This window comes from Meleagris gallopavo, chromosome 26, assembly GCF_000146605.3.
Source record: "Meleagris gallopavo isolate NT-WF06-2002-E0010 breed Aviagen turkey brand Nicholas breeding stock chromosome 26, Turkey_5.1, whole genome shotgun sequence".
In the NCBI taxonomy this organism is placed as follows: Eukaryota; Metazoa; Chordata; class Aves; order Galliformes; family Phasianidae; genus Meleagris; species Meleagris gallopavo.
In genome coordinates, this window is record NC_015036.2 from 524,229 (window position 1) to 551,757 (window position 27,529).

The 27,529-nt window shown below is 51.0% G+C and overlaps 1 protein-coding gene across 2 annotated transcripts in view; it reads right to left on the reverse strand.

Moving 5' to 3' along the window:
- The window catches only part of KIRREL3 (kirre like nephrin family adhesion molecule 3), a 79,073-nt gene that overhangs the window by 23,395 nt on the left and 28,149 nt on the right, over positions 1-27,529 (reverse strand). For both annotated transcript variants that reach the window (XM_019622949.2, XM_010723575.3), the window contains exons 3-7: positions 24,998-25,147; positions 22,912-23,061; positions 6,884-7,041; positions 5,620-5,770; positions 2,429-2,534 (exon numbers count right to left, since the gene is read on the reverse strand). In XM_019622949.2, the coding sequence (XP_019478494.1) occupies positions 2,429-2,534; positions 5,620-5,770; positions 6,884-7,041; positions 22,912-23,061; positions 24,998-25,147 (715 nt within the window). The remainder of the gene's footprint in view (positions 1-2,428; positions 2,535-5,619; positions 5,771-6,883; positions 7,042-22,911; positions 23,062-24,997; positions 25,148-27,529) is intronic.

The following is a 27,529-nucleotide window of genomic DNA, read 5'->3' on the forward strand; positions in this document are numbered from 1 at the left end:
AAGTGGTGCCAAGGGACCCTTCAGCAGCTCGGGTGGGAAACGCTGTGCTGGAGAAGCATGGAGCCCCGGAGCTACGCGACATGTCTGGTGCACAATGCCAGATAGAGCAAAGACCTCCATGTCCCCTGCTGATGCCCCCTATGGTCCTCCAGCACAGCCCCGTGTCCCATGCAGCAGGGGACGTGGCAGTGGCACTGCGTGACTGTCCTTCTCCCATGTAAATGCAGAGTGAGGGGGCAGCTTGCTCATGTATTCACAGCATGGACGGCGCTGCCTATGGATTTATGCCCAGAAAAGGGGATTTATGGTGTTTAGACATTTTCCTTTGTGTTCAGAGCTGTTTACAGACAAACATATTGGGAGGTATTAAAAATAAATGCTGACTGCCGACCACAATCTGATATTTCTATCTGAGGATGAGGGAAGCCATAGGAAGGAAATATATCAGCCTGCTTCTTTCCAGGGGGGAAAATCCACCGCTCTTCCTCTCTATTCCCAGTGTATTTCTCCATGTTTGTTTTTAAGGCAGACTAAGCTCAACCTGGCTCATGCTTCCCACCCTTGCAGCTCCTGGTGCATGGCAATGGACTTTTCTGCTCTGCTCTTCCTGGGGTGCCCCTGAGCCATGGACTCCTGCATCCCGCTGCCACACGATGCTAAAGCCTTAAATCCTCCTCTCTCCTCCCAGCTGGGATATCCCGTGCTGAGTTTTGATGTTGAGAATTCTGCTGTCTTGACGAAACAATTGGAGGGCTATGGGGTCTTTGGGGAGGGAAACGAATTGCCCTGATCAATCAGAGCCATTAGGAGGAAGGAAGCCCCGCCGCGCTGCTGAATCCTGTTTGCTTGTCACAGTGGTAGGGAAAAAGCCGTGTGTGATGTTAACATGTTAGGGGAACTTAAGAAATCAAAAGCCCAAAGTGCTTGAATTTTTCATGCCTCCTCTTCTTTTTTGAAGAAACACAAACCAACCCAACCTTTTATGGGAAAACATAACCCAAAAAATGTGCCATTAACTAAGATCCATCAGGAAATGAATCACTTTGCAGCAAAGGAAACATTTCTTCTCCAAAAGAGCAGTACTGCACTGCACAGCTGTCCAGGGACTGGGGGGTCACCCCCTGGAGCTGCACCAAAACTGCAGGGATGTGGGCACTGGGCACAGTGGGGGTGGGGATCTGGGAGGTCTTTTCCAGCCTTGATGATCCTGTGATGCTTTGAAAGCAGGCAGCAGCCCTACGGATGGCAAAGGGATGGGGCTGTGAGATGGGATGGAAGGCACAGGGAGGGCTGTGTGTGGTGCTAGGACAGCCTGTCTGCTTCCTCTCCCAATGGTAAATACAAAAACAGGGCTATTTGTATCTTTGACATTCATTGACTTCTGAAATTAATAACTCTTCTGTGTAAGTAGGAATGCAATTATTGCTTTGTTGTGCTGCTAGCAGATATCCAGCCGGAAGGAATTGTTCCTACTAGCAAGCTCAATTGTACCAATTAAGGTGTCCACATCCAACAGGAGGTGGGTCATGGTAACCCATCCCTGAGGCAACCCATCCCCAAAGGAGCCTCCTCTGCTGCTACAAACCCATGCTGGTGCACAAACATCACAGACTGCCTACATGTGCACATGACTGCCAGCCCTGCTTCCCTCTGCAATGGTACAGCCTGCCTGCAAGGGCAAAGCCACGGTGCACCCTACTCATCACTCCCTCCAACACTCTGTTTGGACCGACTATGGAGCGCCTGCACCACCTTCTGTCCACGTTTCTCCTCCTCCGATTCTCCTCTTTTTGGCCTCTCCAGTGCCAAAGTGCAGCTCCAGCCCACGCCTCCCTCCGGAGCTCTGCTGGGCTGCACGTGGCTGCTCGAGTACCCACTGATGGCACTGCAGTGGTATTGTTCAAACCACAAAAGAGTGTGCACAAAGGAAAGGCATTTTCCAATTTTCACATAATAGATTTTTCACTCATTTTTCTCATTACATTCCCAAACAGATGGCTCTGCCAGCTCTATGCCAGGCCCCTGTCCTGCATTCAGCTGGGATGGAGTTAATTTTCTTCCTATTAGCCGGTGTGGGGCTGTGCTTTGGGTTTAGGATGGTTTGCTTCTCGTAGCACCCTGATCATTCTGGGGGTGCATAATGGGAGGGGACTGAACTGGGACAGCTGGCCCAACCGGGCCAAAGGGATATTCCATATCGTAGGGCATCGTGCTGAGCAATAAAACTGGGGGGGTTGTCTGGGAAGGGGCTGCTGATGATTGGGGACTGGTTGGGCTTCGCTTGGCACTTGGTGAGCAACTGCGTCGTGTGTCACTTGTTCCGCTTATCCCTATCCTGTCCTATCGAGCTCCCTTTATCTCCACCCATGAATTTTACCTTGTTTTGCCTCCCGGGGCGTGGTGACGGTGAGCTGGACGGCTGCCTTACCTGTACTGTGTGACAGCGGGGTTGGCCTTGGCGGAGCAGTGGAACTTGACGGTGTTGTCCTCCAGCACCGGCTGAGGCTCCACAGACAGGTTCACCAGGGGAGGGTCTGCAAAGAGACAGGGATGAGCCCATCATGCTTCCAAGCGTGGAAGGCAAAAGGCAGGGCAGCACTGAAGCTCTGAGGGCACAGAAGAATGGGCTATGAGACCCCTTAGGGCCACACGAGGCTGTCCTGTTGTTCTGGGGCTCCTCTCCTCCCCAGCCTCCGATCCCTGCTCCAATCCAAGCTGCTCCCTCCCTGCTGCCACGCGCTGCTTGACACAGCATCTCCCTTCAAAACCATTAGCACAGGCTCTGATTCCCGTTTAAGGAAATCAACCCGCTTTGAAGAGTTCCCATTTAATATCTTGCTGGGTAATGATGATCTTTTGTCTACCCGCTAACTTGAAAGTGGCATTTCTGCTCTTTCATCAGCCTAATCATCTCTGCCAAGTCCTTATTGGTGTCACAGGCCTCTCGGTTCTCCCGGCTGCCGCTCTGTTTCTCTTTTCCTTTTACAAGATAAGCATCCGAGTGCTTTAGCAGCAAACAAAATTTAGAAGAGAACTGATGAAAGCAAGTGAGAAAAGGGTGCAGCGCTGAGATGGATAATAAGAATATCCAGAACAGTTTTAATTTCTCCTGGTGTCTTGGGGGGAGGGGGGGGAGAGTGGAACCTCCAGTTTGAGATACGGAGAATGAGAGCTCATTAAAGGGAAGAAAAAACTTCTGCCACCTCTGCCCTCTGCTCCCCTCCTCATTGGCACCCCTGCAGCGTTGGGTACCACTCTGCACTGTGTCCCCGTGACCCCCTGGCAATTTACCCAGCCGGAGCCCTGAGTTGTTGCCAGCAGAGCCACCTGCCTTTCTGAGGGGAAATTATGACGGGAAATTATAGGTATTTTCAATTTACCCTAATCTCGTTTTAAAATGTGCAATTCAAATCACAATAAAGATGGGCGCAGTTGGGAATATAAATGAGCTTCACTAACATAACAGCCCAGAGATATATAGCGTGCTCCTAATTCATTCGCAGGCATCCTGACACTTCCCCATTGTTATACAACAACAGCTAATCACCTTCCTTTGTTAAGTATGAATCACACTTCTCTTTAGTAGCTTCCCCATTGTTTGATGGTTTAGTGGCTGTGCCTACGATTTACGGAGGAGCCTCTTTGTATTAAAATGAGCCCGGCTCCCTCCTCACACTCCAAATTAAAAAAAAAAAAGTAGATTAAAAAAGAGAAGGAGCAAAGGAAATGAATTAAAGCCTTTGATCTTCCCCTTCACAAATGGGCTCGGGCTCCCCAATACCGCAGCGAGGTGCCGCGATGAGCGCCGGTGTGAGCGAGTGTTTGGGGGTATTTTATGGGGAAAAAGAAAAGACAGAAACGGTCACTCATCGGGATGTAATTCCACTCGGTTGGAGTTATAAGCCCTGCCCGGCTTCTTGTAATTAATGTGAGCAATGGGATCAGAGCCGGGGAAAGCGCGCATCCCTGCAGCACAGCGACCCGGCGCTGCAGAACCACGGCGCTGCCCGGAGGAGCCGTGCTGGGTGCGAGGCAGCAGCAGGAGGAGCTGGAAGCAGACTGTGGTGCCTCCAGCCCTCATCCCTCGGTGGAAAGCGTGAAAGGGAACGCATTGCTGCACCGCCAGGCTGAGAACCGCCAGCAGAGTCACCCACAGCCCAAACACGTGGACCTGCTCAAATCCCTTCTTGCCATGAAACGAAGGTGGAAAAATGAGTAACTGCACACACGTGTGTAGGCTTGGAGCAAATGGCTTTGGATAAGCAATAACCCTGCTCCTCCCATCCCAGCACGCTGGATATGAATTTCCATAGAGCCACTGGGCTCTGGCAGTATAAATAGTTTATGGCATATCAAACTATTAAACACGATTTTAATCCCACTTGTGATGTTCGGTGCATAACTCACAGGAGGCTGACTTTGATGTGGCTGGTGGAACAGAAATCACATTGAACAGATGTTCCAGCTGGAGTTGCTTAGTGTTTCCATTACAGAGTCAGGCTTTTTTTTTTTCTTTCTTTTTTTTTTCTCCTTGGTTCCTTTTCCTCTCTTTTCTATTTTTTTGGAAGGTGAAGGTGGTTATGACTCAGCTCTTTCCCTGCTGCCCAGGCTAGGACTGGCAGTGCCCATGTAGGACTGAAGGGAGCCAGCCTTGCGCTGCACAGGACACAAACCCAGGCACCTCTTTGCAGAGTGCAGGCTGCTTAATCCATGCTGGTGTTTTCCCACCCCTCCAACACCCATCCAGCCTGATATCCTCGTTAGACCCCATTAAGAACAACATACTTTTAATAGCCAGATAGGATATTATTATTATTACTTTCACAGCACGGAGCGTGTAATGGCTCAGAGTGGAAATCGGTGCTCCTTATTGGGTCCTTTTACATCAGATCCCATCAGGTTCAGGGATGCAGCTCACATCTGCCCTGCACTGCACGGTGTAATGATGTCTCTGGCTCTGCGTTGTTTGTGAGAACGCACGTGCATCTCCAGCTACTGTCACTGTTTGCAGGCTGTGAAATAACCCGTGCTATTATCTCATTTTATCTGCCCGCTTCTGTCAGGACATGCTATACAGAGACCCAAGAGCCCGTTAATCTTCCGGCAGCAAAAAGCTGGAAATCTTAAATGGTGAATTTTCTGCTGTGCTTGAGTTTGTTCAGGCAGTTTTAATTGGACTCTGGAAAGCAGCTGGCATGCTAATATCGAGCACCCTGCATTTGCAAATTGTTGGTAAATACAGCTGGAGGAATTGTGTGTGCAAATGAAGCCCGGCTGGAGAAGGGTCAGGACGTGCCTGAGAGCAGCGGCTGCTGCAGAGGTGAGAAGGGAGCTGCAAAATGGGATTTTTGAGGAAGGGGTGGTCATCCACCCCTGTGAATGCCCCATCCCTGGAGGTGCCCAAGGCCACGGACGGGCCCTGGGCAGCCTGATGCCCCATGGCAGGGGTTGAGTCCCTTCCAACCCGGCTGTTCTATGGTTCTATGATCTATAAGGTCCCTTCCAACCAAACCCGTTCTGTGATGCTCCCACGACCCCTCTGCACCAGTGGTAGGAAATCTCCATCCCATTCCTGGACGGAGGCTGGGTGGCAGGGACTGGCTGCTGGCCGCTACTCACGCTGGATGTCAATAGTGACTGAGGTCTCCTTCCCGCTGGGGATGGCTTTGTTGGTGGCACGGCAGACGATGCTCTCCCCATTCTCAATGTCAGAGGGGGCGATGAAAAGGGTGCTCATGATGCTCTCCCTCTTGCCGTCACGGAGAAGGGTCTGCGAAGGGACACGGAGATGTAAAGAGGTGGCTATGGGTGCTACCTGCTGTCCCCTTCTGTAGGGTGGAGTTTTGGGGTCTTTAAGTCAGCTGTGCCTCATCTGTGCTGCCCGGCTGTGACTGCACTGGGGCTGCAATACAAATCAGCTGGTGGATTCGATATGCAGAGAAACAAAGGAATTCTCATTTGAAGCAAATGGTTTCAGGCGATCAGTAACCTGAGCAGTGTGTCTTCTTGGTTGAGTGGAATATCTGCATCAAATGAAATCTGGGTTGGATTTTAATTTCATTAGGAAAAAAACCCTGAAAGATGAAAACTGAGGTGTGGTCTTAAAGGGAAAATTTTTGGCTTTTTTTTTTTTTCCAGGGATGCTGCTGGAAGGAGCCTGAATGGGGGTGGCGGGGAGAAATGTTTATTAAAAGTATCTTCAGGAGCTCGAGAGGAATGCGTCTCACTCTGAACTTTGAAGTTGCCTGCATTACAAATGGCTGTAAACTGACCCATTTTGTGCCTCGCATTTTGTGCTTTAGAAATTTTCATTAGAAATGTCAAGTGTTCCTGAATCCTTAGCACTTACCAGGCATCAGGCTTTGATAAACAGGAGAACATGTGGGCACCCATTCCGAGTGCACTGCTGATTGCTCTTTGATGTTTTCCTTTATGACCCAATAAAGGCTTTCCGTTTAAATTAAAAAATGCCAACAACCCTGACAATTTTTCATAGAAAACTGCAGTTAGAGGCGGGGACATATGTCACTGGGAAAAAAAAACCCTTCTGTTTCAGAGCTTCTGCTACAGCCAAGGTCAGTGCTGGCTTTGCTCCTCGAGCAATACAAGCACAACACCCAGATGGAATTTTGGGGGGGAGAAGTGTGTGTTGCAGGTGATGTATAAGCAATGTGGGCATGTAGAAAGCCAGCTAGATTCTGGGCAGAGCCCACCTCAGCACCAGCTGGTGGTGCATCTTCACATCATTGGGGATGCTGCATGGAATGACATAGAGTGCGGAGCTGAAGGTGCTGCTCTGATGGCTTTGGGGCTGCATAGAGGACCCCAAGACCCTTCCTGAAGCAAGGGAAGAGCAAGTGGTCCCCAGCACGCGCTGCCTCACCTTGGAGTAGGTGGCCCCGTTGACAACCTCTCCTTTCCGCATCCAGATGATGGAGGCTGCCGGCTTGGCGTTGTCTGCGTGGCAGGTCAGGTTGAGGGGGTCCCCTGCTCTCAGGCTGATGATGGGTCCCCCCATAATGATGGGGTCATCCGGAGGAACTGCAAGGCAAGGACAGGACGGGTGTGAAGGAGGTGACGACGTGACAGCGTTAAACAAACCTGCTGCCAGGGCTGGGCACCGTGTCAGTGGCTGTGATGGGGACATCACACCACCCCCATGGGACACTCGCAAGTCAAAGCCCACTTATTGTGAGCATCGGCAGTGCCCCAAGCAGGGCTCCCCTGGCAGCCCTCATTACGGAGGGGCAGAGCAGTGCTGAGCATGCTCGTGCAGCTTTGATCCTCCTTTTGCTTTCACTTTATCCTCTGTGCCACCCTCTGGCTGCACAAAAGGCTGTGAAATTCCTCTCGCTCAGGCTCACCACTGCCAAGTCTTTCAAGCATCTCTATCCCTTAAAGCAGGCGTTGCTGGGGGCGGCGAGGAGATGTTTAAGATCTCAACATGCCTTTGAAACAGCCGTGGTCTGACAGCCTGTGTGAGCTGTATCCTCATCACAGGGCACAGCTCTCTGCTACCGCAGCCAAAAGCATCTCTGTGTCAGCTGGGGAAGAAGGTGATAAGGGCGCAGTGACTTTTTGGGGACCAGTCCTTGAAGCTCGGCACCTTAGCATGGTGAAAGGTGGGAGACTGGGCTCCCACCCTGTGCAGGAATGCGCAGGGGGAAAAAGCATTGCCAGATGAATTATTGAGGTTGGAGAAGACCTCTCAGATCCCCACCCCACCATGCCCACTGCCCACATCCCACATCCCTGTGCCTCTGGATGACCCCCTGAGCAGCTGTGCAGTGCAGCACTGCTCTTTGGAGCAGAGATGTTTCCACACAGCGGCCCTTTCCGCAGAGCTGGGCTGCTCTCACCTCACAGCTGGCACCGTGCGATGCCCAAACTGAGCTGTGCCCTTCCATTGGCCCAGGAACATTCCTAACAGCTCCTTGTTGGCTCCCCCAAGCCCAGCGAGGAGCTGGAAGGGGATTCGCTCTCTGACAACCCGGAGGTGACTGCCTGCCTCGGTGCAGGGCTTACAGTGAGCAGACGTGCTGCCTGCACACCAGGCTGCTCACACAGGCATCTGCCAAACTCGGTGAGTAATGGGATTTTTCGGCTCAGCGGGTGGAACCCAAGAACTGAAGGAAAAAAAGCTTTTCTACATGGATCCTGAATGCGTATTTCTCAGGCAACAAGAATGAAAAATGTGAAAATCTGTGTTTTTGGAGTTAGTCAAACTGCGCCAGGCCCTGGAACAGGGGGATATGGAAACTGCTTTGTTCTGATGCTGTTTAACTACTAAGGAAGTACTTTCACTTTTTTAAAAACAGCCATTTCACTGAATGCATTTATGCCACCTTCAAAAAAACCCAACCAAACAAAAACAAACAAACAAAAAAACCCCATGTTTTCCAGTCGTTCTTTTCCCCCTCACTGAATCTATTAATTGAATTTGACCTCAGCTTGTGAAATATTGGAAACTCATCTTGTGCAGAAGGAAGAAGCCCAGCCCACGAGCCTTGCTCTGAAGAGCCTTTCAGAATGAAATGAAGGGACTGTCACGGGGATGTTGAACATTCCTGGATGATGCCCTGCCAGTGGCTGCTCCCTCCAACCCAGAGCATCCTTCTGCAGTGCCACTGTAACGCTGCTGATGGAGCCTGTGGGACACCACAGCCCCACTCAGGTGCGACTTCCCAGTGCCAGCAAACCCACTTTTCCAACCTGCGTTGCTTCTGTTTCCCCACTGGATTAGGAGCAAGAGACCTGGGAGCTGCTGAAGGGGTGAGGAAGAGAAAAGGAGACAGCAGATCCTGACTGCTTCTTCCCCAGTGGTTCTCATCCACAGGTACCCACATGGCCATGCATTATCGATGGTCTCCAGGCTCACCAAGCACAGGAGGAGAGGGGCTGCTGACAGCAATCAGCGATGTCTCCCAGCAGCCCTAACTCCTGCTAAGTGACGGGGAAGCACGCCTTCCCCTGCCCAACTCCAGCCTGGGGAAGGAGAAGAACAGAAGATGAAGAGGGGAAGGAATAAAGGGAAGCAAGGAGCCAGCAGCACAGAGCCATGATCCATTATTCATCCCGTGCTCCCAGGACTGTTGTTGTTATAAGGCACCACTACGGAATCTGGCCTCCCAGTTTTTAATCACGTAGCGGTAGAAGTGCCTTCCTGATTAATACAGGGTATAAATAGGAAGAGCTGTTTGGGGTTGTGGGCTTCTCAATCCTGACAGCAAAGAGCAGGGAGTTAACCTTCACATGCCTGGAACATCTACAAGGAATAAGAACAGGGATGGATGAGCAGAGCACGGCTGTGGCAGCCATTGCACCCCAGGGGCAGAGCTGGGCGAAATGCATGGGGGGCCTCTCCAAAGGGACCTTCTGGGGGGACCTGCAGACCTCCAGATCCTCAAGCTGGAGATCTGCTCTTTTTCTGACCATAAACAAAACTTGCAGAAGAAAACATGTCAAGCTTCCTGTTGTCAAAACCAGTTTTCTGTCAAAGCACGGCACTTCCATCACTTGTGAGTTAAGTTGGAGGCCCTCCTGCATGCAGCTCTGCCTGCAAGCTTTACCTGTGTGATTAACCAATGGCACCACACAGAATCTCTAGCACTGAGCTGCTACCCCAGGCTAACACTGCTCTGACCAAGAATGAGCATCCATGTCTGCGTGCCGCTGGCCATCAGACAGCTGGACAGCTCTGCAGCAGGCAGACGGAGCCTCAATTACCCTCAATATTTATTGAGATAACAAGATCCTGCGGGCAGGAGTCTCCTCCTGCAAGTAGGGAAAGCAAAAGGCCCTCCTGCCGCCAGTGCCGCTTCCTAATTAACGCTGACTGCCTTTTTGTGTGGCTGCTGGCAGCTCCAGGGCTGGGGTGCACAAATCCTCCTGCAGGCAGTGCCAGCATCCCTTCCAAAGTGCTCCCAGTGGGGACGGCACCTGGTGCTGGAATGGAGCTGCTGAGTGGCCCCTGAGGAGCGCTGCGAGCGATGCGTTGGAAGGAATATCAAGCTGCTATGAGATGTGTGTCCCCATGGAGCCCAACACCTCCCCGGGGAAGGGCTGCTGATGTGCTGCTCATCTTCGGAGAGGGCTGGGTGGTGTTCAGCGCTCTGTGTGAGGCCAGAAACAGATGCCTGCAGTGATCACAACGCAGCGGTTTGCCAGCCCTGAAGCAGAAGGTCTGAGCACACTATGAGCATCCCAGCGCACTGCTGGGTGCCACCCTCAGGACTCTGCCTGCCCTCGGTGGCAGCCAGAGGGACCCGGAGACTTTGCTCTGGCACAAAGAAGTGTTTGTGTATTCAGATGTGCACCGCAGGCTTGTCAAGGAGGCATGTTTGCCTCTTGTAGACAAGTCAAGCTTATGAGGGCATCATGCTACACTTGCTCAGAGTGAGCGTATATGGGCACCGTCCTGATCTGCATGCAGCTGCTTGCTGGCTGGAGCATTCTGCAAAGCAGACCCGTGCAGATTCAACCTCGTGCTCCAGGACCAGGCTTGCAGCCTGCCAAGAGCAGGTGACCTGCAGTCTCCTGGGAAGATGCATCCCTATCCAAAACAGGGAGCAAGGGATGATCTGAGCTGCTTCCCTGCTGGGTGGGAGCAAATGAGGTTGCCTTCCTTCTACCAAATAAAATGAGCATGGGAGAGAGTCCATCTGGTTGTGGCAAATGGTCTTGGGAAGGCTGGGAGAAGGGAATAAGAGGGAATAGTTGGATACTGGGGAGAAAGCTGGAGCTAGCATTGCAATTCCTTTGCAAATGAGCCTGGCAGCTAAGGAAAAAAGGGACCTGAGAGCAGGGGGACAGCACTGAGTCTGCAGATGGGGTCAGTCAGATTTCCCTTTGCATCTTACAGCTGCTGAGCATTCCTGCATGGAGCTGCTCGGAATCGGAGCGCCCCACGGTCCATAGCTTTCCCAGTCCCTGCTGTGCTCTGGGAAGGGTGGCAATGGGATGGGGCAGCGGGCAGCCTGCAGAATGCAGAGCTCTCTCTGGAAGCTGCCCGGCAGAGGGAAGAAGGAAAGGAAAAAGATGCAGGCAGTGCAGCCTGGGGAAAACACACTGAAAAATAAATCAAAAGAAACAAGGGGAGCAAGGGAGAAAAATAGTGATGAAAGTTTAAATAGTGCATCTCTCCCTTGGTCCTATTTGCCTGGTGAGTGTTGGAGGCAGCGAGAGTGTGGGTGGGCTCAGCAGTGATGTGGCCTCTCCATCCCACGCAGGGGACAGAGACACAGGAGGGGGATGGCTCTGTGCCTCCCACACACCACAGCCCTCCTGCTGGCTCCATCTGTCCGCAATGCACAGACCCTCCTCACATTGCAAACCTCCATGCTAAGATTTCCTGCAACATTTCCCTCCCCCTCCCCCCATTAATGATCTCAGTTCCCATCCAGCAAATGAACAATTTCTAAATATTGGGCTTTTCCATCCCCACTGGGATTAAACCCAATTTCTGGCTGCAAGGGCTGTCAGAGGAAACACAAGCGGATCTGACACGGGATAAGTGAGCATTTGTATTCTACTGAAAAAAACCTTTTCTACGAGGAAAAAGCAGAAGTTTTTGCAGCCCCTCCAAGCTCTGACAAAGCGCGCAGGTGGCTGCCCAGGTATTGATCTTCTGCTTGAAAGATTCTCAGCACAAAGAGCAACAAACTCCACATTTCCTTTTCCAGCTGAAAAGAAAACACCAACCCAGCAAATCCATCAGAGCTGATGGAGCAGTTCCCATTAAGCATGGTGCAATGGGGTGCACAGTGAGGGGAAACTGAGGCACAGCCAAGGGGATGCACAACCACACTGCACGTCGCCCTGCGTCCCCACTGCTGTGCTGAGATGGGGACCTGGGTGTCCCCAGCTGGAAGGACACCAAAGCTGGGACACATCCAGAACATGGCCCTCTGCCCCACCACCTTCTCCTTGCTTTCCCAAAGGCCGTGCCTTTAGCCAGCCATCACAGGGGTTGGGGTGGAGAAGGGAGGTGCACTTTGGGGTGAAGATGCATGCACGGTTTTAGGGTGACACGTAGGACTGTAGGATGCTCCATGGGGTGGTGGAGGATCCCAGCCCTATACCCCAAAATCCCCATCAGGGACCGACTTCAGCTTTGCCATGAATTTGCCACAAAGCCAAGGCTGCACCTCAGCGCAGCGCTCTGTCCTTCAGCCACGCAAAGCAATAAAGGGCAGAGCAAATCGTTACGGATAAAGCTGGGACGCATCGGATGGGGTTGATCAATGCACAGCACTGCCTTATCTCTGACACTGGCCAGGGCCAGATGTTCTGAAGGAAGCCAGCACAGCCCTGCCGCGATCAATCACAATGTTCCCAGTGCTGACACGTCTCGGCCCTCTGAAGCTGGTTATCAGCGGCCACGCAGCTCTGTGTGTGCGGTATGAAGAGGTTCGGTCCCACAGGCGCAGCCCTGCGGTGCCCTTGTCTGCACTCCCCCATGCAACCTGTCCTGAGGCCATTCAGCTCTGCACAAACCCCTCTTTAAGACCAGTCACCCAAGTTTTAAGAGCTCGGTTGGGAAAGGATCCCCTCTGGCTGCTCTTCTTTGAGCATATCCCCACTGCACCAAACCCATTCATTTGCTTTGAGATATTCTTCCTCTCTCTAAGATCTCTAAAATGCCATGGGCTGGAAGGCAGCACCTCCCCTAAGCCTACGTTACCCTTCAGACCCCAATGGTCCAAGCAGAAATGACCCCACAGCAAAGCAGCTTCAGAGGATGCAATGCTATTTCTGCTGATGCTGATCCAGCCCTTCACCTCTGGGGGGACCCTCCTTTGAGGGGCTCCATCAGCCCTTTCTCATCATTCCCCTCTTAAACGGAGCGAACTCTGAGCTCAGCCCTTGCAGGATGCTGCAGCAGGCACACTGGTCAGGCTGCCCCCTGGGTACAGCCAAAAACAACACAGCTGTGTGTGTGGCCATGGGAATGCTGCTTGAGATGCTCAATGCATCCCATCTGAAGGGCTGCAGGAGCCCTTCTTACAGCTCTGTGTGCCCTAAGATGGATTTCCATGGTATGGCACAAGGATGGAACATTCCCAGCACTACCAAAATAGGGAAACAGCATTTTGTTGGGAGCAGAAAGGGGAAGATGAGGTCTGGGTGGGTTGGAGAGCTTTCATTGCATTGAGATGTGCTTCCCATTCTGATTATTTCTGAGCTTAGAAATTTAGGTCAGTTTTGCTAAACAAGAAGTGTTGATTTAGAACAAAAGAGGATGGCATCAAAAAAGGCATTCCGGGTTTTCCCACACCCAAACTTTCATTGCAGGAAGGCTCACATGAAACATGAGAAACACAAATCCCTCTGCTCTCCTCTTCCAGCCAACTCTGTGGGCTCCCAGAGCAAATGACTAAAGGTGAATTTATGTGAGATTGCAAAAAGGCTGAGCCATGGGCCGGGCACAAAGCAGTGAGGGCTGCACCCTGCTGCAGAGCTGCCTGCAGATCCCACCAGGAACACAGCGGGGGTCGGAACAGGCAGAGAAGTGAGAGTTGGACACACACGACTCACTGCAAGGGAGAAGGGGATGCTGCTTCCTCTGCTCTGGGCTCGTTTCTAGTGCTGTGGTGAACTCTTCACTGCACTGAATGAACGCACAGGTAGGCGGAGGGACAGCCAAGGAGGGGATCTCTGCTGTGCTGGGCTTCAATTCTGTACTGAGAGCATGAGGAGGGAGCCCAGAGGCAGGAAAGAAAGGGAAGCAGATAAGAAACCCGGTATTCTTCATTTACTCTAGTTAATTTTAGCCTAATTTGATTCTTCTGTAAATATCAGCCCTCCTTTAATAAGTCAGTGAGGCGATTGCAATGTAATCACCCAGCGCATCATAAAAGAGTTTCTCTGCTAATTGTTAGGAGGAAGCAGAACTGTTCTGTGGCAGGTATGGGATTGCAGAGAGAGATAATTATAACCAGATCTAATTAGTAATTATAACAAACCTCTGCTAGAAATGGCTTTTAGTTAAATATGCCCCAGTTCTCCCAGCAGTGCTGCAGAGCTTGAGGAGCAGTGCTGGGTTCTGGACCCACAGCCTCACCCTGTGCACAGGATCCCAGTGTGCAACGCAGAGAGCTGGAAATGCAGTGCAGGCAGCTGAGACAGGAGAGGGTGCTGTGAGCACAGCAACGGAGGTGCGGGGGGTGCATCCTGGGGCACTCTGCTGGAGTTGGAGATGCTATGGGATCTGGGGAAGAGGAGCAGAATGGAAAGGGTTGAAGAGGAGCACCTGAGAATGCACTGGGATTGCTCTGCATGGTGTGAAGTACAAAGAAATGGCAGGGAGGTTCATCCATCCCTTCGTGCTGCTGCACAGAGAGGGGTGCCAATCTGGAGGGTGCGAAAACGAGAGAAAAGGTCATTCAGGAGAAGGGTATCAACCCAAGAGAGGGATGTTGGCCTGGAAGGGATGTGGATTGAAGAGGGGGATGCTGATCAAAGAGTGGGGTGCTCATCCAGGAGGAGGATGCTAAAACAGTGGGGTGGGCATGGGGGGATGCTAATCCCGGAGTGATGCTCATCAAGGTGAAGGATGCTAATCCAGAGGGATGTTAATCTCTGAGGGATGCTCATCGAGAGGGATTCTAATCCAAAAGTTGGATGTGGGGATGCCGGCCAGGAGCTGCTCCCGCTGCAGCAGAGCTGCCCCCAGCTGCTGGCTCCCAGTGTGTGGAGTTTGAGATCCCATGGCACTGTGGTTGGGTGCTGCTGGGCTCCCACTCCTCCCATCGCAACCCCTCGTCGCCCACAGCACCGACCCCGACTGCTTCCCAGCTCTGTGCAAAGTGATTCAATTAAGCGCCGGTTCACAGAGAGTGCTAAAAGAAAATCAAGCAAGCGAGTGAGCGCCCAACAACAACGAAAAAAATGCCCTCTGGAGAATAATTTTCTTCTATGGATTTTTAAGACCAGCGGCTGGAGAATCACTTTCTCGTTTTTGTGCTGTCTCTCCAGTCAATAAATAAGAGGGAAATAAAGGATTTCAGAGAAAATAGAATGCAGTCAAAAGGTAAATTGTGGTCTTAAAAGCCCCTAAGAGACTGTCACCGACTTTGAAATGTTTCCTGGTTTGAGACCATTTCTTCCTGACTACATGGTTTCCGCTCCTCAATTTGCATCTCGGGGAGGCAATCTTTAAAACTGATTTTCCCCTGGTTGCATTTCATCGGCACAGAAACTAAACAGGCGGCTGCATTACAGTAATAACATCAACATTTCAGCCACCTTCGCCTTAATTATTTCTCCGTCTTGCCAACAGGACCAGTTAAAACAGATTTATATTTTGGTGTGGAGGGGGAAAGGCGGGGTTCTGTGTGTGTGGATGGGTGAGATAATCTGGAGAAGCCCATTTCTCCCTTGTTATGTGTCACTGTAACAAAAAAAAAAAAAAACAAAAAAACAAACACTTGAGGTAAAAGGTTTGGGCCGTTTAAGAAATAATGTCAGCGTTTCAGCTGTCTTCTGCTTAATTGTTTCTCTCTCTCGGCTCTGCCACCTGAACCAGTTTAGATAAGATGGGAGCCTGGATAAGGAGGAGGAGCTGTGCCCTCCCGGGCTGATAACGCTGCCCGGCTCTGCCTTCACCAGCAGCCAACGTGGAGCTGAGCTCTTGGGAAGCCATGCGGCGCTGCTGAGGATGGCGCTTGAAAAGGAACACAGTGCTGAGGAATGCACTGAAAGTGCTCCGAGTCAGCCCAAAACAACACAGAGGGGCCGAAGGCAGGCTGCTGGGAGCAGGTTGGAAAAGGCCTCTTAGGTCATTGAGTCCAAGTGCCACAGCCCCAGGAGGCGCCTGCTTTGCCGGAGGAGCCCCCAGACCCTCACAGCTCTCAGACCTCCCTTCTCCCAAGCTGCTTTCCTGCCAACAACGATCCCTATTTATAACCTTCTCCCCTCCTGTTCCCCTGCGTGCAGCTTTATGACAGCCAGGGTTCTCCTTTTTATGACATTGTTGTTCTTAAAGTGGTTTTATCACCTGGTTTTATTGCAGAATTACCGCGTGGCACCCCAAGTGCCACAGCAGTGGGGAGGAGAGCGCAGCCCGCCCCGGAGCGGTGGAAGCGGCTGTGATCTGGTGATGGATGCAGCACTTCTTATCTGGTATATTTCTATCCATAGATACATAAAGCATTTTGTGATCCCAATGGATGCGAGGAACTATATAAATGTAAATCATTATCATTGTCATTAAATACCTTCTGCATCTTTTCAGTCCACCAGTTGGACTCAGAGGCGCGCGGGGCAGCTGCTGTCTGAGCTGGAGCCGCTGAACCGAACGCGAGAGGGGCAATTTTTGCCTTTGTTAGCAATTAAACGTGCTGTCATAAAAGACTTTATTTTCCCTCTGCAATTTTGCATGCTGCCTCTTGATTTGAAAGTCACTTCTCGCCCACCACGAGGAAGCGGCGCGGGCTCCCCTAGCAACAACCTGAATATGAAGCAGCTGCTGGGGCTGCGCGGGCGCTCCTGCACTGTTTGAACCCTCTGTGAGCAGCATCCTGCAGCACCACAGGGAGAGAGCACTTGAAAGCATCCCCATGCAGCGGGGCAGCATGATTTATGACCAAAAGAATACAGATACCTGTGGTCAAAATCACGACTCAACAGCATTTCTGCCCAGCCCCAAATAACCGAGTGCATGGAACTGCCTTCTTTTGGATGTTGGCCATACTGCAACCAGCGCTGTGCTTACAGCCCCAGGCTGCCTGCTGCTTCTACTTTCTTCCTTTCGACAGGATCTGAGCCTGAAGGATTCACTCAAGGTCATGCATGGAGCCTCTGGCAGCACAGAAACTAAGGCAGATCTATGTGCTGGGCCATACAACTGAGTTCCCTTCCACCATGCACCAAGAAGGCAGCACACGTTGTTCTGCCCCAGTGCCCAGCTCACATCGTGCCACCGAGCCCCTTTTCCCTCCTGCATCTCCATCCAAAAGCCTGAGCACTTCTATTGCTCCTCATGGGAATCCACCTCATCCTCTGCTTCCATTTCCTCTCCTGCTTTCTGTGCTTTCTGGGAACTCCCCATCATTTCTTGGGTCATTTCCCTCCCTGCACCAATGCTCAGGAGAGGGGTGACCCTATGGAAGCACCGGCAAGGGATGTGTTGTGTAGGAGCTGGGTGTTGGCACCCACAGCACTGCCCAGCATCAGCTCCATTGATACTTCCCAAAAGGAGATGGCTGATATCTGCCTCCATGGTACAATGACAGAGCACCAAAGTTCAGAGGGACTCATAGGATTTATCTCCCCTGGTCATGATAAGCAGAATAGATAGAGCCGGAGAGCTCTGACTAACATCCATGGGTATCAGCCCAGGTCCCTCCCAACCTGTAAAGGCTCTGCAATATTTAGTTAAAGGAAACAAGGTTTCCCTAGCTCTTGTTTTTCTTTTCCTCGTGTATTTTTTATTTTCCCCAGCACTCAGGAGCCGCAGCCTCCTGCTGCCCAGGGGAGATCTTCCATTTAGCTACCTTTTCCTTTCTCATTTCATGCTGCAATGGAGATTCATCGGAGGTGTTAAATTCATGATTTGCCATGACTCCCCCACCTCACCCGCTGAGCTCAGGGTCGAGAGCAGCATCTGTGCTAAGCTCTGCACCCCATCCTTGTTCCACACTGCAAACCAACGCCTAGGGAATGAGCACAGTCTTCATCTCATGGCAGCTGTGGCTATGGAGACTCAGCAGTGTTTGGACATCATGGTGAAGGAACGTGGGGCAAAGGCTGGGTCTCAGGCCTTTCTCACATTCCAGATGGATGTGAGATGTCAGCTGCTAACCTGAGCATCCTTGCCAAATGCCAGAGGACCATTTGTCCAACATCTACCATAGCATGAGATAGATATCCCTAGGGTGAGGCTATTTGCCATCAGTCACAAAGGACAGCCATGGGTGAACCACGAGATGGTTATCCAGATGTGAAGTTCTGCCCCAGACAATCCCTGCTCTGGCCTCAGGTGGGGAGGAACTGACATTGAGTCCCAGGGCTGACGGGCAGAAGGATCACCTGATGCTTTCCTACAGCCTCACCCACAGCCCTTCCTGCTTCCTGGCCATCCCTGCCCTTGCAGAGCCTCAGGCTCGTTTTTCATCCGGGGGATCGATGGGGAAGCAGGGGCTGTTGCTGCAGGGATGTCACGCTCTGAGGGCCTCATTGCTCTCTGCCAGCTGCCAAGGGGACAGCAGCAGTGCTGGTGTCAGGTCACTAACAACCTGCACACGATGCCCAACCCCACAGCACTGCAGTCTGTGCCGTGTGGGGAGGGATGCAGGAGATGTGTGTGATGCAGATGCAGGGGAGTGTGTGCAGGGTACAGATGGGGAGATTTTGTGATTGGGAATAAGGGAAGGGATGCGTGGGTGTGCAAAGCAAAGAAGGCTTTGCACAGACATGTGTTTTGGTTTCCACAAGCTCTATGAGCGTGGCATCCATCAGCTCATTACAGAGCACAAGACTCTCTATGGCAGAGCTGAATGTTCCGTGCTTGCTAAATGCACAGGTCAGGCCCTCCCTGCATCGAGACAAGAAATCACAGCTCAGTGCAAGAATCCTGACATTAATCATTCCTAAATGTGTCGCCTCCCATTTACTGGGCACTCACTCTTCAGCATGCGGGTAGGAGTGCTGAGGACAGAGGCAAGGTGAAGTTTGATGGGAGGTGGCATTGCTGGAAGACCTAGGGACAGAGTCCAGAGAGAAGAGATGAGTTGCCAGGCACCCAAATCCCCCTTCAGCATCCAAGCTGGCTCTGTGTCCCCAGCGCTATCCATTAATTTACCTACAGCACAAGACAGCCTCGCCTAACCCCAGGGCACAGGGCTTGGAAGAAGCCTGAATTTTGCAGGTTTGTCCATAAAATAGCTTGAGATAATGACTCCAGGGTTGGGCTTACAAAAGCCCTCAGCTACTCCATCCTTGCATCAGTGTGATGGACGCAGCAGAAAGGCGGGTACAGCTTTACTAGGAAACCAAGCCCTGTTTACAGTCCCCTATATGTGCCAAGAGGGTGATCAATAAGACATTAATCTATAGTACAAAGGAGGCACGCCCACATAGCATGAACCCAACACCACGATGCTGTGAGCTGGGCATCCTACGGATAGCATCAACTGGTTTTGCCCATCTCCTTCCAAGACAAGAAAGCAGCGCTCGTGGGGCTGCCCCCCATCCTCCTCCACCAAGGAGCTCAGCACCCACCCCACCCCAAGACACCCCTCCTCTCCCACTGCAGGCTCTGAGTGCTGTAAACTTAAGCTGCTCAGACACAGCATCAAACATTTAAGTTATTTGGGATTTGCGCTCGATTGTTTGATGTTGCTGTTTCATTCTCAGCAGACCCGGTTACTGTTTTGCCACTGAAAAAATTCCCAGCAGAGAAAGCAGCTTCATGAAGACAGAAACTGTTTCAAGGCTTTTCAGGCTATCAGGAAGAAAATGATTGCATTTCTATCACTTCTTTTTTTTTCCCCACATTGACATTCTGACTCTACATGCTGGTTCAGGCTGAATTTTGCATTCAAAGAATTTAATTCTGTTAAAAAGTACAGAAAAATAGTTGAGATAGTTCCAGGTTGGACCAGTTCATGCTTTGAAACAGCCCCTGTTCCAGTTTCTCACTGCAGCTTGGCATTACAAACTAATACTGAAAAATGGCCTTTCCCAGGCCATAACCTCTTCATTTTCTGATCAAACTCTGCTAAAGAGCAGGAAAGCTGAGAAACGCAGATGTCTCGAGCTGCCAGCGATCATTCTGGTAATAGAAACAGCTTACTCTGCTCTGCAGGGGAGGGCTGTTGAGACTGGGATGGAAAGAGACATTTCAATACAATAAGAAGCTAGAAAAAAAAAGAGGAAAAGGGTTGTGGCTGAACGGGAACCTCGTAGCACCGTGGTGACCTTCCTTCTTCCCACCCCTGCCTTGTGCCATCTTCCAAGGCAGGAGCTCTCACTTCAAATTAACTTAATCTGTACTGTTCAATAATTCACGTTGATTTAAGAAAGCTTCCTTCTAATGGGATGCACGCGAAGGCAGAGTTAAGGCTGGAAGGAGCCGTGGAGGAGGAGAATCGAGACAGCGAAAGGTGATGCATGAGTTAATTGCTATCAGCTGACCACTGCACCCATCCTCACAGCCCTGTGGTCCCCCCTCCTGGCTGCCACCAGCCTGCAGCATCTCCCCAGGGCCGACCTTTCCCCATGGTGGCACACAGAGCCACACAGCCTTTGAATTCCCAAATTTTGCATCCTGGAGCCTTCCAATTCTGATTCCTGGAGACTTTTCTCACCCTCCCACTGCCGGGGCTCACCCCATGCCCTCCTTTTCCTCCCCCTCCTCCCAGTTTCTCCTTGCTTGGTTGCATTCAAGAGCTGGGAACTCAACACTAATTAACGTGCCAGCAAATCCCAGCTCGGCTGGCAGGGCCGCCGATTCCTTCACGGTCCCCCGGGTGCAGAAGGCTCCACAAGCCATCCCTGCGGCTCCTCCAGCTACACGGCTGGCAGATGCATATTTTAACAGCACACATCTGTTGGCTATATAATCTCTTGTATTTGCCCTCCCTGCTCCCAGCTTTGATGGAAGACCGGAGGGAACTCTCCGGTGGTTACAGCCGAAGTGTTTGCTTTGCAATTTCGCTCGATTGCTGTCTGATTTTATTTTTAAATTTCTCCAAGTCCTAATCAGGCTCTTACTTTATTTAATTAATACCCCCAGCTTGGTTAAATAGATCATAAATTAAGAAACCCTGCCATTAAAGATATACCAGGTAGCAAATAGACCTCCTGTGGCTTTTGAAATCAACCCAACAGCCTCTTCCTTCCCAGCACGTGGTCCCAGAAGCTCACAGCACATCTTCCAAGCTGCTTTGGGTGATCTGTCGGAGTCCCTCTGTCCTTTCTGGGGGCACATGACTGGCTCTGCAGCTCCCACATGCCTCCGCATCCCCCAAATCCCATTCTACCACTCGACTACACACTGTCTTCCCTGTTGGACAGAAATCCCCAGGAATGACAGTGCCCTAGAATTGCCCTGGGGCAATGAGAGGACACAGAAAGGGTTCCTTCAGCTCCAGGACTGTCTGTTTGGATTCCTGAGCAGTATCTGTCCCTGAAACCCCACAAATACAAGAATTCTCCCGATGCTGATGACATCAAATGCTCATCTGTTCGAGTGCTTGGATTTCCAAGGCTATGGAATGATCCGTTCCACTACATTTAATCATGTAGACTTGAAAACAATGTGACAAAACCTTAAATATTTAATTAAAATATGGTGTAGCTCTGCATCCGAGCAGGGGAGCAGGAGACAGCAGCCCCGTAGAGCTGTTGTCAGACATGAATGACAGCAGTTGGAATCTGAATTCTGAGGCATTAGGGGATTTCTTGATACCAAGGAAGAGGAAAAGCTGGCAAGAATGGACAAAGCAGCACCAACCCATGCGGAAAACCAGGTGAGCCAAGCATGCTCCAGAGGACACAGCCTGGGTGTGACAGAGGAGGATGGGGTGAAACGGCCCAACAGTACAACCCAACTGTACAAACCCATGCTTGGCCTCCTGAGAGCACCACACATACACACTGCCCATGGCTACCACAGCCAAGTGCCAGGAGACAGTGCCAGCTCTCACCAGCTGGGCAATGGATGGAAGCAACTTCCCACTTTGTGCTCCCTCCCACCCCCCTGGCCACCCTAAGATTCCTCAGAACATCTGCAGGCACACATCCAGCGGGAACAACGGGAACCAGCGAGAGCAATGGAACCAGTGGGATGCAGAGCCCCATCCTCTCATTGATTGGGTTTACTCTGAACGTGCTCTAACTTTAATTTTCCTAAAAGGAAAACATGCTGCAAACATAAGTTGCCGAACATCTTAGGTAAATGTACCAATTAGCAGCTACATGTATACGCACATAAACATTAACTACCATCTATTCAACACATTCCATAACCCCAAAGATAATAACGATTTCCTTTTGATCCACAAAAGCATCTCTCTGCTCAATCAACGCTCAGAGCACTGACGTACGCCTGTGCTCCCTGGGACTAAATTAGTTTTGAAATCTTTAGCTCTAATTAAATAACATTATTTCTTTTGTCTGGCTCCAGTAACGTCTCCTGACTTCGCAGCAGAAGGAGGAGGCACAGCTTGTAGGGGCTGATGGAGGCTTCATTCCCATATGGGGCCATGCTAGGGCTTAGAGCTGCTGCTTCACTCAGCAGAAGGACGGGTCAAATGGAAACCAACAATGTCAGCAGGCCAGGGAGGAGAGAAGATGCATCGGGGGAGGCTGAGGGTAGGGACTGGACAGAGTGGTGGAGGGAACACCTCAGACCAGAAATGACAACTTGTTTTCTCGGATACTGATGACACACCTGCAGACAGAACCAGTACCTTAGCAGCAGCCAGAGATGCAGAAATCAAGGAAAAAAAGCCACTTACCTTTGGAAGGTCTCAGCCAGGGATCTCCAGCAAGATCACATCACCTCCACTGCCAACCCTTAAGTGAGGGCTGGGAAGGGATGGATCCTGGCTGCAGCCCTTCCATCACTCAGTGCATTGCATGCACCTGAGCTGCCCTGGGCTGGCCCTGCCTTCCCACCAGGTGCTCCATCACTGCTTCATGCTGTGAACAGCATCTCTGCTACACCACCGATATCCTTACATGTGTGTGAGTGCCCCTGTATTTGTAGAGCTGAAGTACTAAACTCCATGCCCACGCTACTCATTCACAACTGCTCTGCTCCCTCTGCTATCACTTTTGGGATCACTGTATATTGCTCTCACCACAGACTCTTTTCCAGTTGTCCTGACTCAGAAACAAAACATTTTGCAACTGAGGACAGAAAACCCACAAAAAAACTGTGAGTGATGGGAACAGCAGACCTACCAAGGACGGTCAGCCGGGCCGGTCGGGATCGGATCGCTGCTTGGATGGCTTGACACTCATAGACGGCGTCATCCTGGAGGTCAGCCCTAAGGATTTTCAAGTGATGCTCTCCAGACAGATGGTCTCCTACAACCAGGTAGCGCGGGTAGCCTGCAGGATGCAAAGCATGAGACAGATGAGCTTCCAGTGACATCCCAAGCCCAGGTTTTACCCAATTAGATGAAATCCCTAAGGAAAGAATGGGATTGGCATAGCCCAGGGCTTGCCTTTGTTTTCCAAGGAGCAAAATGCAGCCGGAGCAAGAGAGAATCCTGGTTGACAAATGGGTCAAACCTGACCTTGGGCTATCCTTGCAAAGCCACGAGAAACCCAAAACTCAATGTGCCAAGAGCAGACTGCAGAGCACTGGGATGTGAATGCATCCCCTGATTTAGGACCACTTCCCTGCCCTCCCAGGCCTACCATGGGATTTCTTATTCCTTATGCTGTGTTTGTGGTTGGGCTGAAATCCTCTGAGATTTCCACAAATGCTGCTCTTCATCATCTTTGTTAATTATCTACACAGTGAGATCATGTGCCCTCACAGTTTGCGTAGGACACCAAACCGAGCGCTGCAGCTGACACAGCAGAAGGAAGGGATGCCATCCAAAGGGGCTTGAGAAGTGGGTGCCCCATCCATCCCTGGAGGACCCCAAGAGGGGCATCCATCCCATGGCAGGAATGGGGTTTGAGGAGCTGTGAGGTCTCTTCCAGTCCACCCAGGCTGTGATTCTATGGCACTGCCAAGTTTGGTCTGTGCAAAGCTTGGGCACGGCCTCCAAGGAGCAGCCTGCCCTCTGCATGCCTGTGTGACACCCGGAGCACCACGGAAGGAAAGCGGCCATCAGTGCATCCACCCCTCCTTGTGCTGCTGATTGATGCTCAGTGCCGTGCAGGCAGCCTGGCACGCTCCTGTGTTTTTGTTGTTTCGCAAGCTTTCAGCAGCAGGATTTGCTCTCCTGAACCGCAAGAAATACAAATGATGGGTTTGTTTGTATTTAGCTAATTAGATGACTGGCTGAGCCGGCAGCACACGAGCTGGCAGTTCCTCTTGCTAAAGCAGCCCCAGCTCTGCTAATTGTGGAAGTTGTTCACATGAGCCACATACTTCAGCAGAGCTGCTGTCACCCATCCGTGCTGCAAGGTCTTGTAGGGAAGGATCAGCTCTGCTGTGGGTAAGAGCTGAGGCACTGAGCTTTGAAAAACACCTGAAGAAGGGACTGCTCACTCAGGCAAATGGATAATTATACATATTTTTAAAAAACAAAAACACAAAGAGAAGAAAAAGCAGCATTCTCCTGAGAGGCGAGCAGGGCCCCTGGGGATCAAGAACCATGATTTCTCCATTGGTTTCTGGCTGACGCTGGCTCTGCACAGCAGGGTGCAGGCTCCTGACTCTCAAGTGAGCCTTTCCCCTTCATTTTGGGGAAATATTAAAAAAAAAAACTGCATTTTTCAGCAAAATATATAGGATAAATTGGATCTCTACTCCACAGTTACTCCAGTCTTCTCCAGTGGCAAGAAAACCATTTGCAGTGCCATACAGCGGGATTAAATAATGAGAAATCTGAGGAGCTTTATTACCAAACTGTGATTTGAGGGCTCTGCTGGATCTCAATAAATACATTTATCCAAACACCACTTCTTTTTTTGACAAAGCCAAAACAGGCACTGTCAGTGCTTATGAAGCATTTCAGCCCGGTTTTGGGAACAGGACATCTCCTTCCCCCACCTGTGGGAAACCAGCTGCCCAGCCTCGAGCCGCAGCCAAGGCTTTGCTCATTCCAAATCTGAACACTCGTGTGGGTGCAGCCAGAGGGTTCTGCAGTTCCAATGAGAACACTCATTATTCTCAAAACAAATATTTGTTTTGAGGCCATTAAAGAGAAATGGCTTTCACCTGCGGCAAGCACTCATTTCCTTCTTATTTTTCCAGAGGTGTTCCCTAACATCTATTACCCTGACCTGCCATTAATGACAACGTAAGGGCTTGAGCTCTGCTCCCAGGCAGCATCTCCTGCTTGGGCACCGCAGTGCCACCACTTACTGGAGAGATCCCGTCCGACGCCGAGGGCGAGCCCGTCCTTGATCCACAGCACAATGCCATTGTACTCGGGGATGGCACACAGCAGCGTCACGGGCTGCCCAGCGATCACCACCTGGTCCTGGGGCTGCTGCGTGAAGGAGGATGCTTGACCTGGAGAGGGGACGAGAGAGGACGAGGCTGTCAGACCCCGGCGGCACCTCGGGGTGCAGCAGCCCCAGACCGCATGGGGCTGAATTCCAACCCAACTGCTCTGTGGTTACGGTTCTATGATCCCCTAAGGATGCAGTGATTGCTCCAAGACTTTGGGACACCTCTGCACCATGGAGATGTCTCACACCTCCTGAGGGGGCAGAGCATCTCATTTTCCACGAGAACCTTGCTGGTTCACTCCAACCCGTTTCCCATCAGGGCGCGCTAAGTGCTGGCATTATGTTTTATTTTCACTCCTTGAAATTCATCATCGTTCCTTCGCTTTGTCATGACTGAAATCCATTCTGGGTGTTAAATCTCTTTTTTTTTTTTCCCCCCAAAATGAGTGTTCTGCTTTGCAGTCGGGCGAGGTGTGAATGCTGACACCTACCTCTGGCATCCTGTGAAGAAAATAGCACAAAAGCAAGAAGAAATGCCTGCAAGGCATCCCTGAACCAAACCTAGGCTATCCCAGAGAGCTGTGCAGGGATGCAGCACTGCTATTTGATGCTGAAGGCTTAAATACCCCACTCCTACCCAATTTTAGGCTGATCCTTTGGTGTTTGGGCACGTTGGAGGACGGTGATTTGTGTTTGCTGAGCATCTGAGTCGTGCTCAGTCGTGGGAAGGGAGAGATTCAAAAAGAGATCAGAGCAATTGGACTGCCCCTCGCTGTGCCACCTTGGGGCTTCAGCATTCAGGAGCCCTGCTGGGTGTTAATTATTGCTCTGGAACAAGCACAGAACAAGAAACTCACACCCAGAGCTCAATGACAGCTCAATACCCCACATCACACCGGGCTGCTGGAAAAGGTGCTTCAAAATCAATGCGTTAAAACTAGGACAGCTTCCACACGAACCACCCTAGATCAATTCAATCCTAATTTGCATTAACTCAATTTAATCGTTGACTGATGATTAATCCTAAACCAAGGTTAAGTGTGACACAAGTTCTCGCAACTAAACTTGTTTCCAAATGAGTTGCTGGGCCTTGCCTACAGGGCAAAGCTGCAAAGCTCAGTCGTTTTCCAACTCGTGCAGCTAAACCAGCCTAAGCTCCCAATGTGAATACTTATATTTCACTTAATTTATTGCAGCTTGACTTGCTCTCAGCCAGCTGAGGATACTTGGGAAGGAGCAGAGCCATCCTTTGGGGATTTCTACCAGTTCAATACAGCAGATTGAAAAGCTCTGAGGAAATTTTTGTGAATTCAGATGCACTGCAGCACCTTATTCCGAGGTATTTCAGAGGCTCCACCAGTCCCACGCTTGAAGGGCAGCCTGATTTTCATCATGGGGGCTCCAAGAGGTCCCGGTGCTGGACCTCAGCATGACGCTGTGCTACACACATCCAACCACAGCAGCCATGGGAGATGCTGGCTCACAGAGTCATCAAATCACAGAGTTCTGGCTCCTCACAGCCCCAACCCCCAGCTCAGGCTGCCCAGGGCACCTGCAGGGATGGGGCTCCACTGCCCTCTGCATCACATCTCACTAGATCTCCCCTCCTTCACCTGAAAGCCATCCTTCTTGCCCTGACACTGTCCTGCTGGGACACACTACAATCACCCTGAGCCCCAGCACCACCAGAAACGTGCGCTCATCTGAACTGGGATGCAGAGATTTCATAGGAAGTATTAACAGCTCTGCAGTTTGAATGCACAACACTGAAATAACGGGAAAAGCAGGGATGGGAGAAAGGAGATCAGGAGAGGAGGCAGAACGCAGTGAGCACTCTGCCTTTTGTTTGTTGAAATCCCCATTTCCCACCCACTCCCTATGTTCCATGGCTCACTCCATAATCCCAATCATTCTCTAAGTAAGCCGGGCAAGCAGGGACAGCACTGGAATGCAGCAATGACCAAACAAAGTTCATTTTATCAACCAGAATTATCAGCTTGTCAGCTGGGAGCTGCAAGAGCCGTAATGAGAAAGGAGCAGTGCAAAGTGGTGGCTGTGCCCCCTGAAAATGCCCATTAAGCAGAGGCTTCGTTTGGTAATTGCTGTTGGAAATGAAGCCATTTTTGTGATGGTTTTTGTTTTTTTTCCCTTTTCCCTTTCTTGATTTGTTTTAGAAAGCAGCTGACGGCCATGGGAAATTAGAGTGAGAACACAGCATATGTCTGCTGTCCTGCCCTTCCCTCTGTTTGCTCAGTGTGAAAAACGGTCGGTGGGAACCTTTCTTGCACATGGATCCATCTCGGGGCTGAGTGACGGTGGCAGCAGAGGAGGGAGAGGGAGGAACACAGAGAGCAGCACCCGGCCCAGCCCGCTCCACACTGCTCTGTAAAAAAAGACCCAAAAAAAGCCAAAAAAAAAAAAAAGAAAGTACCAAAGGCAGAGC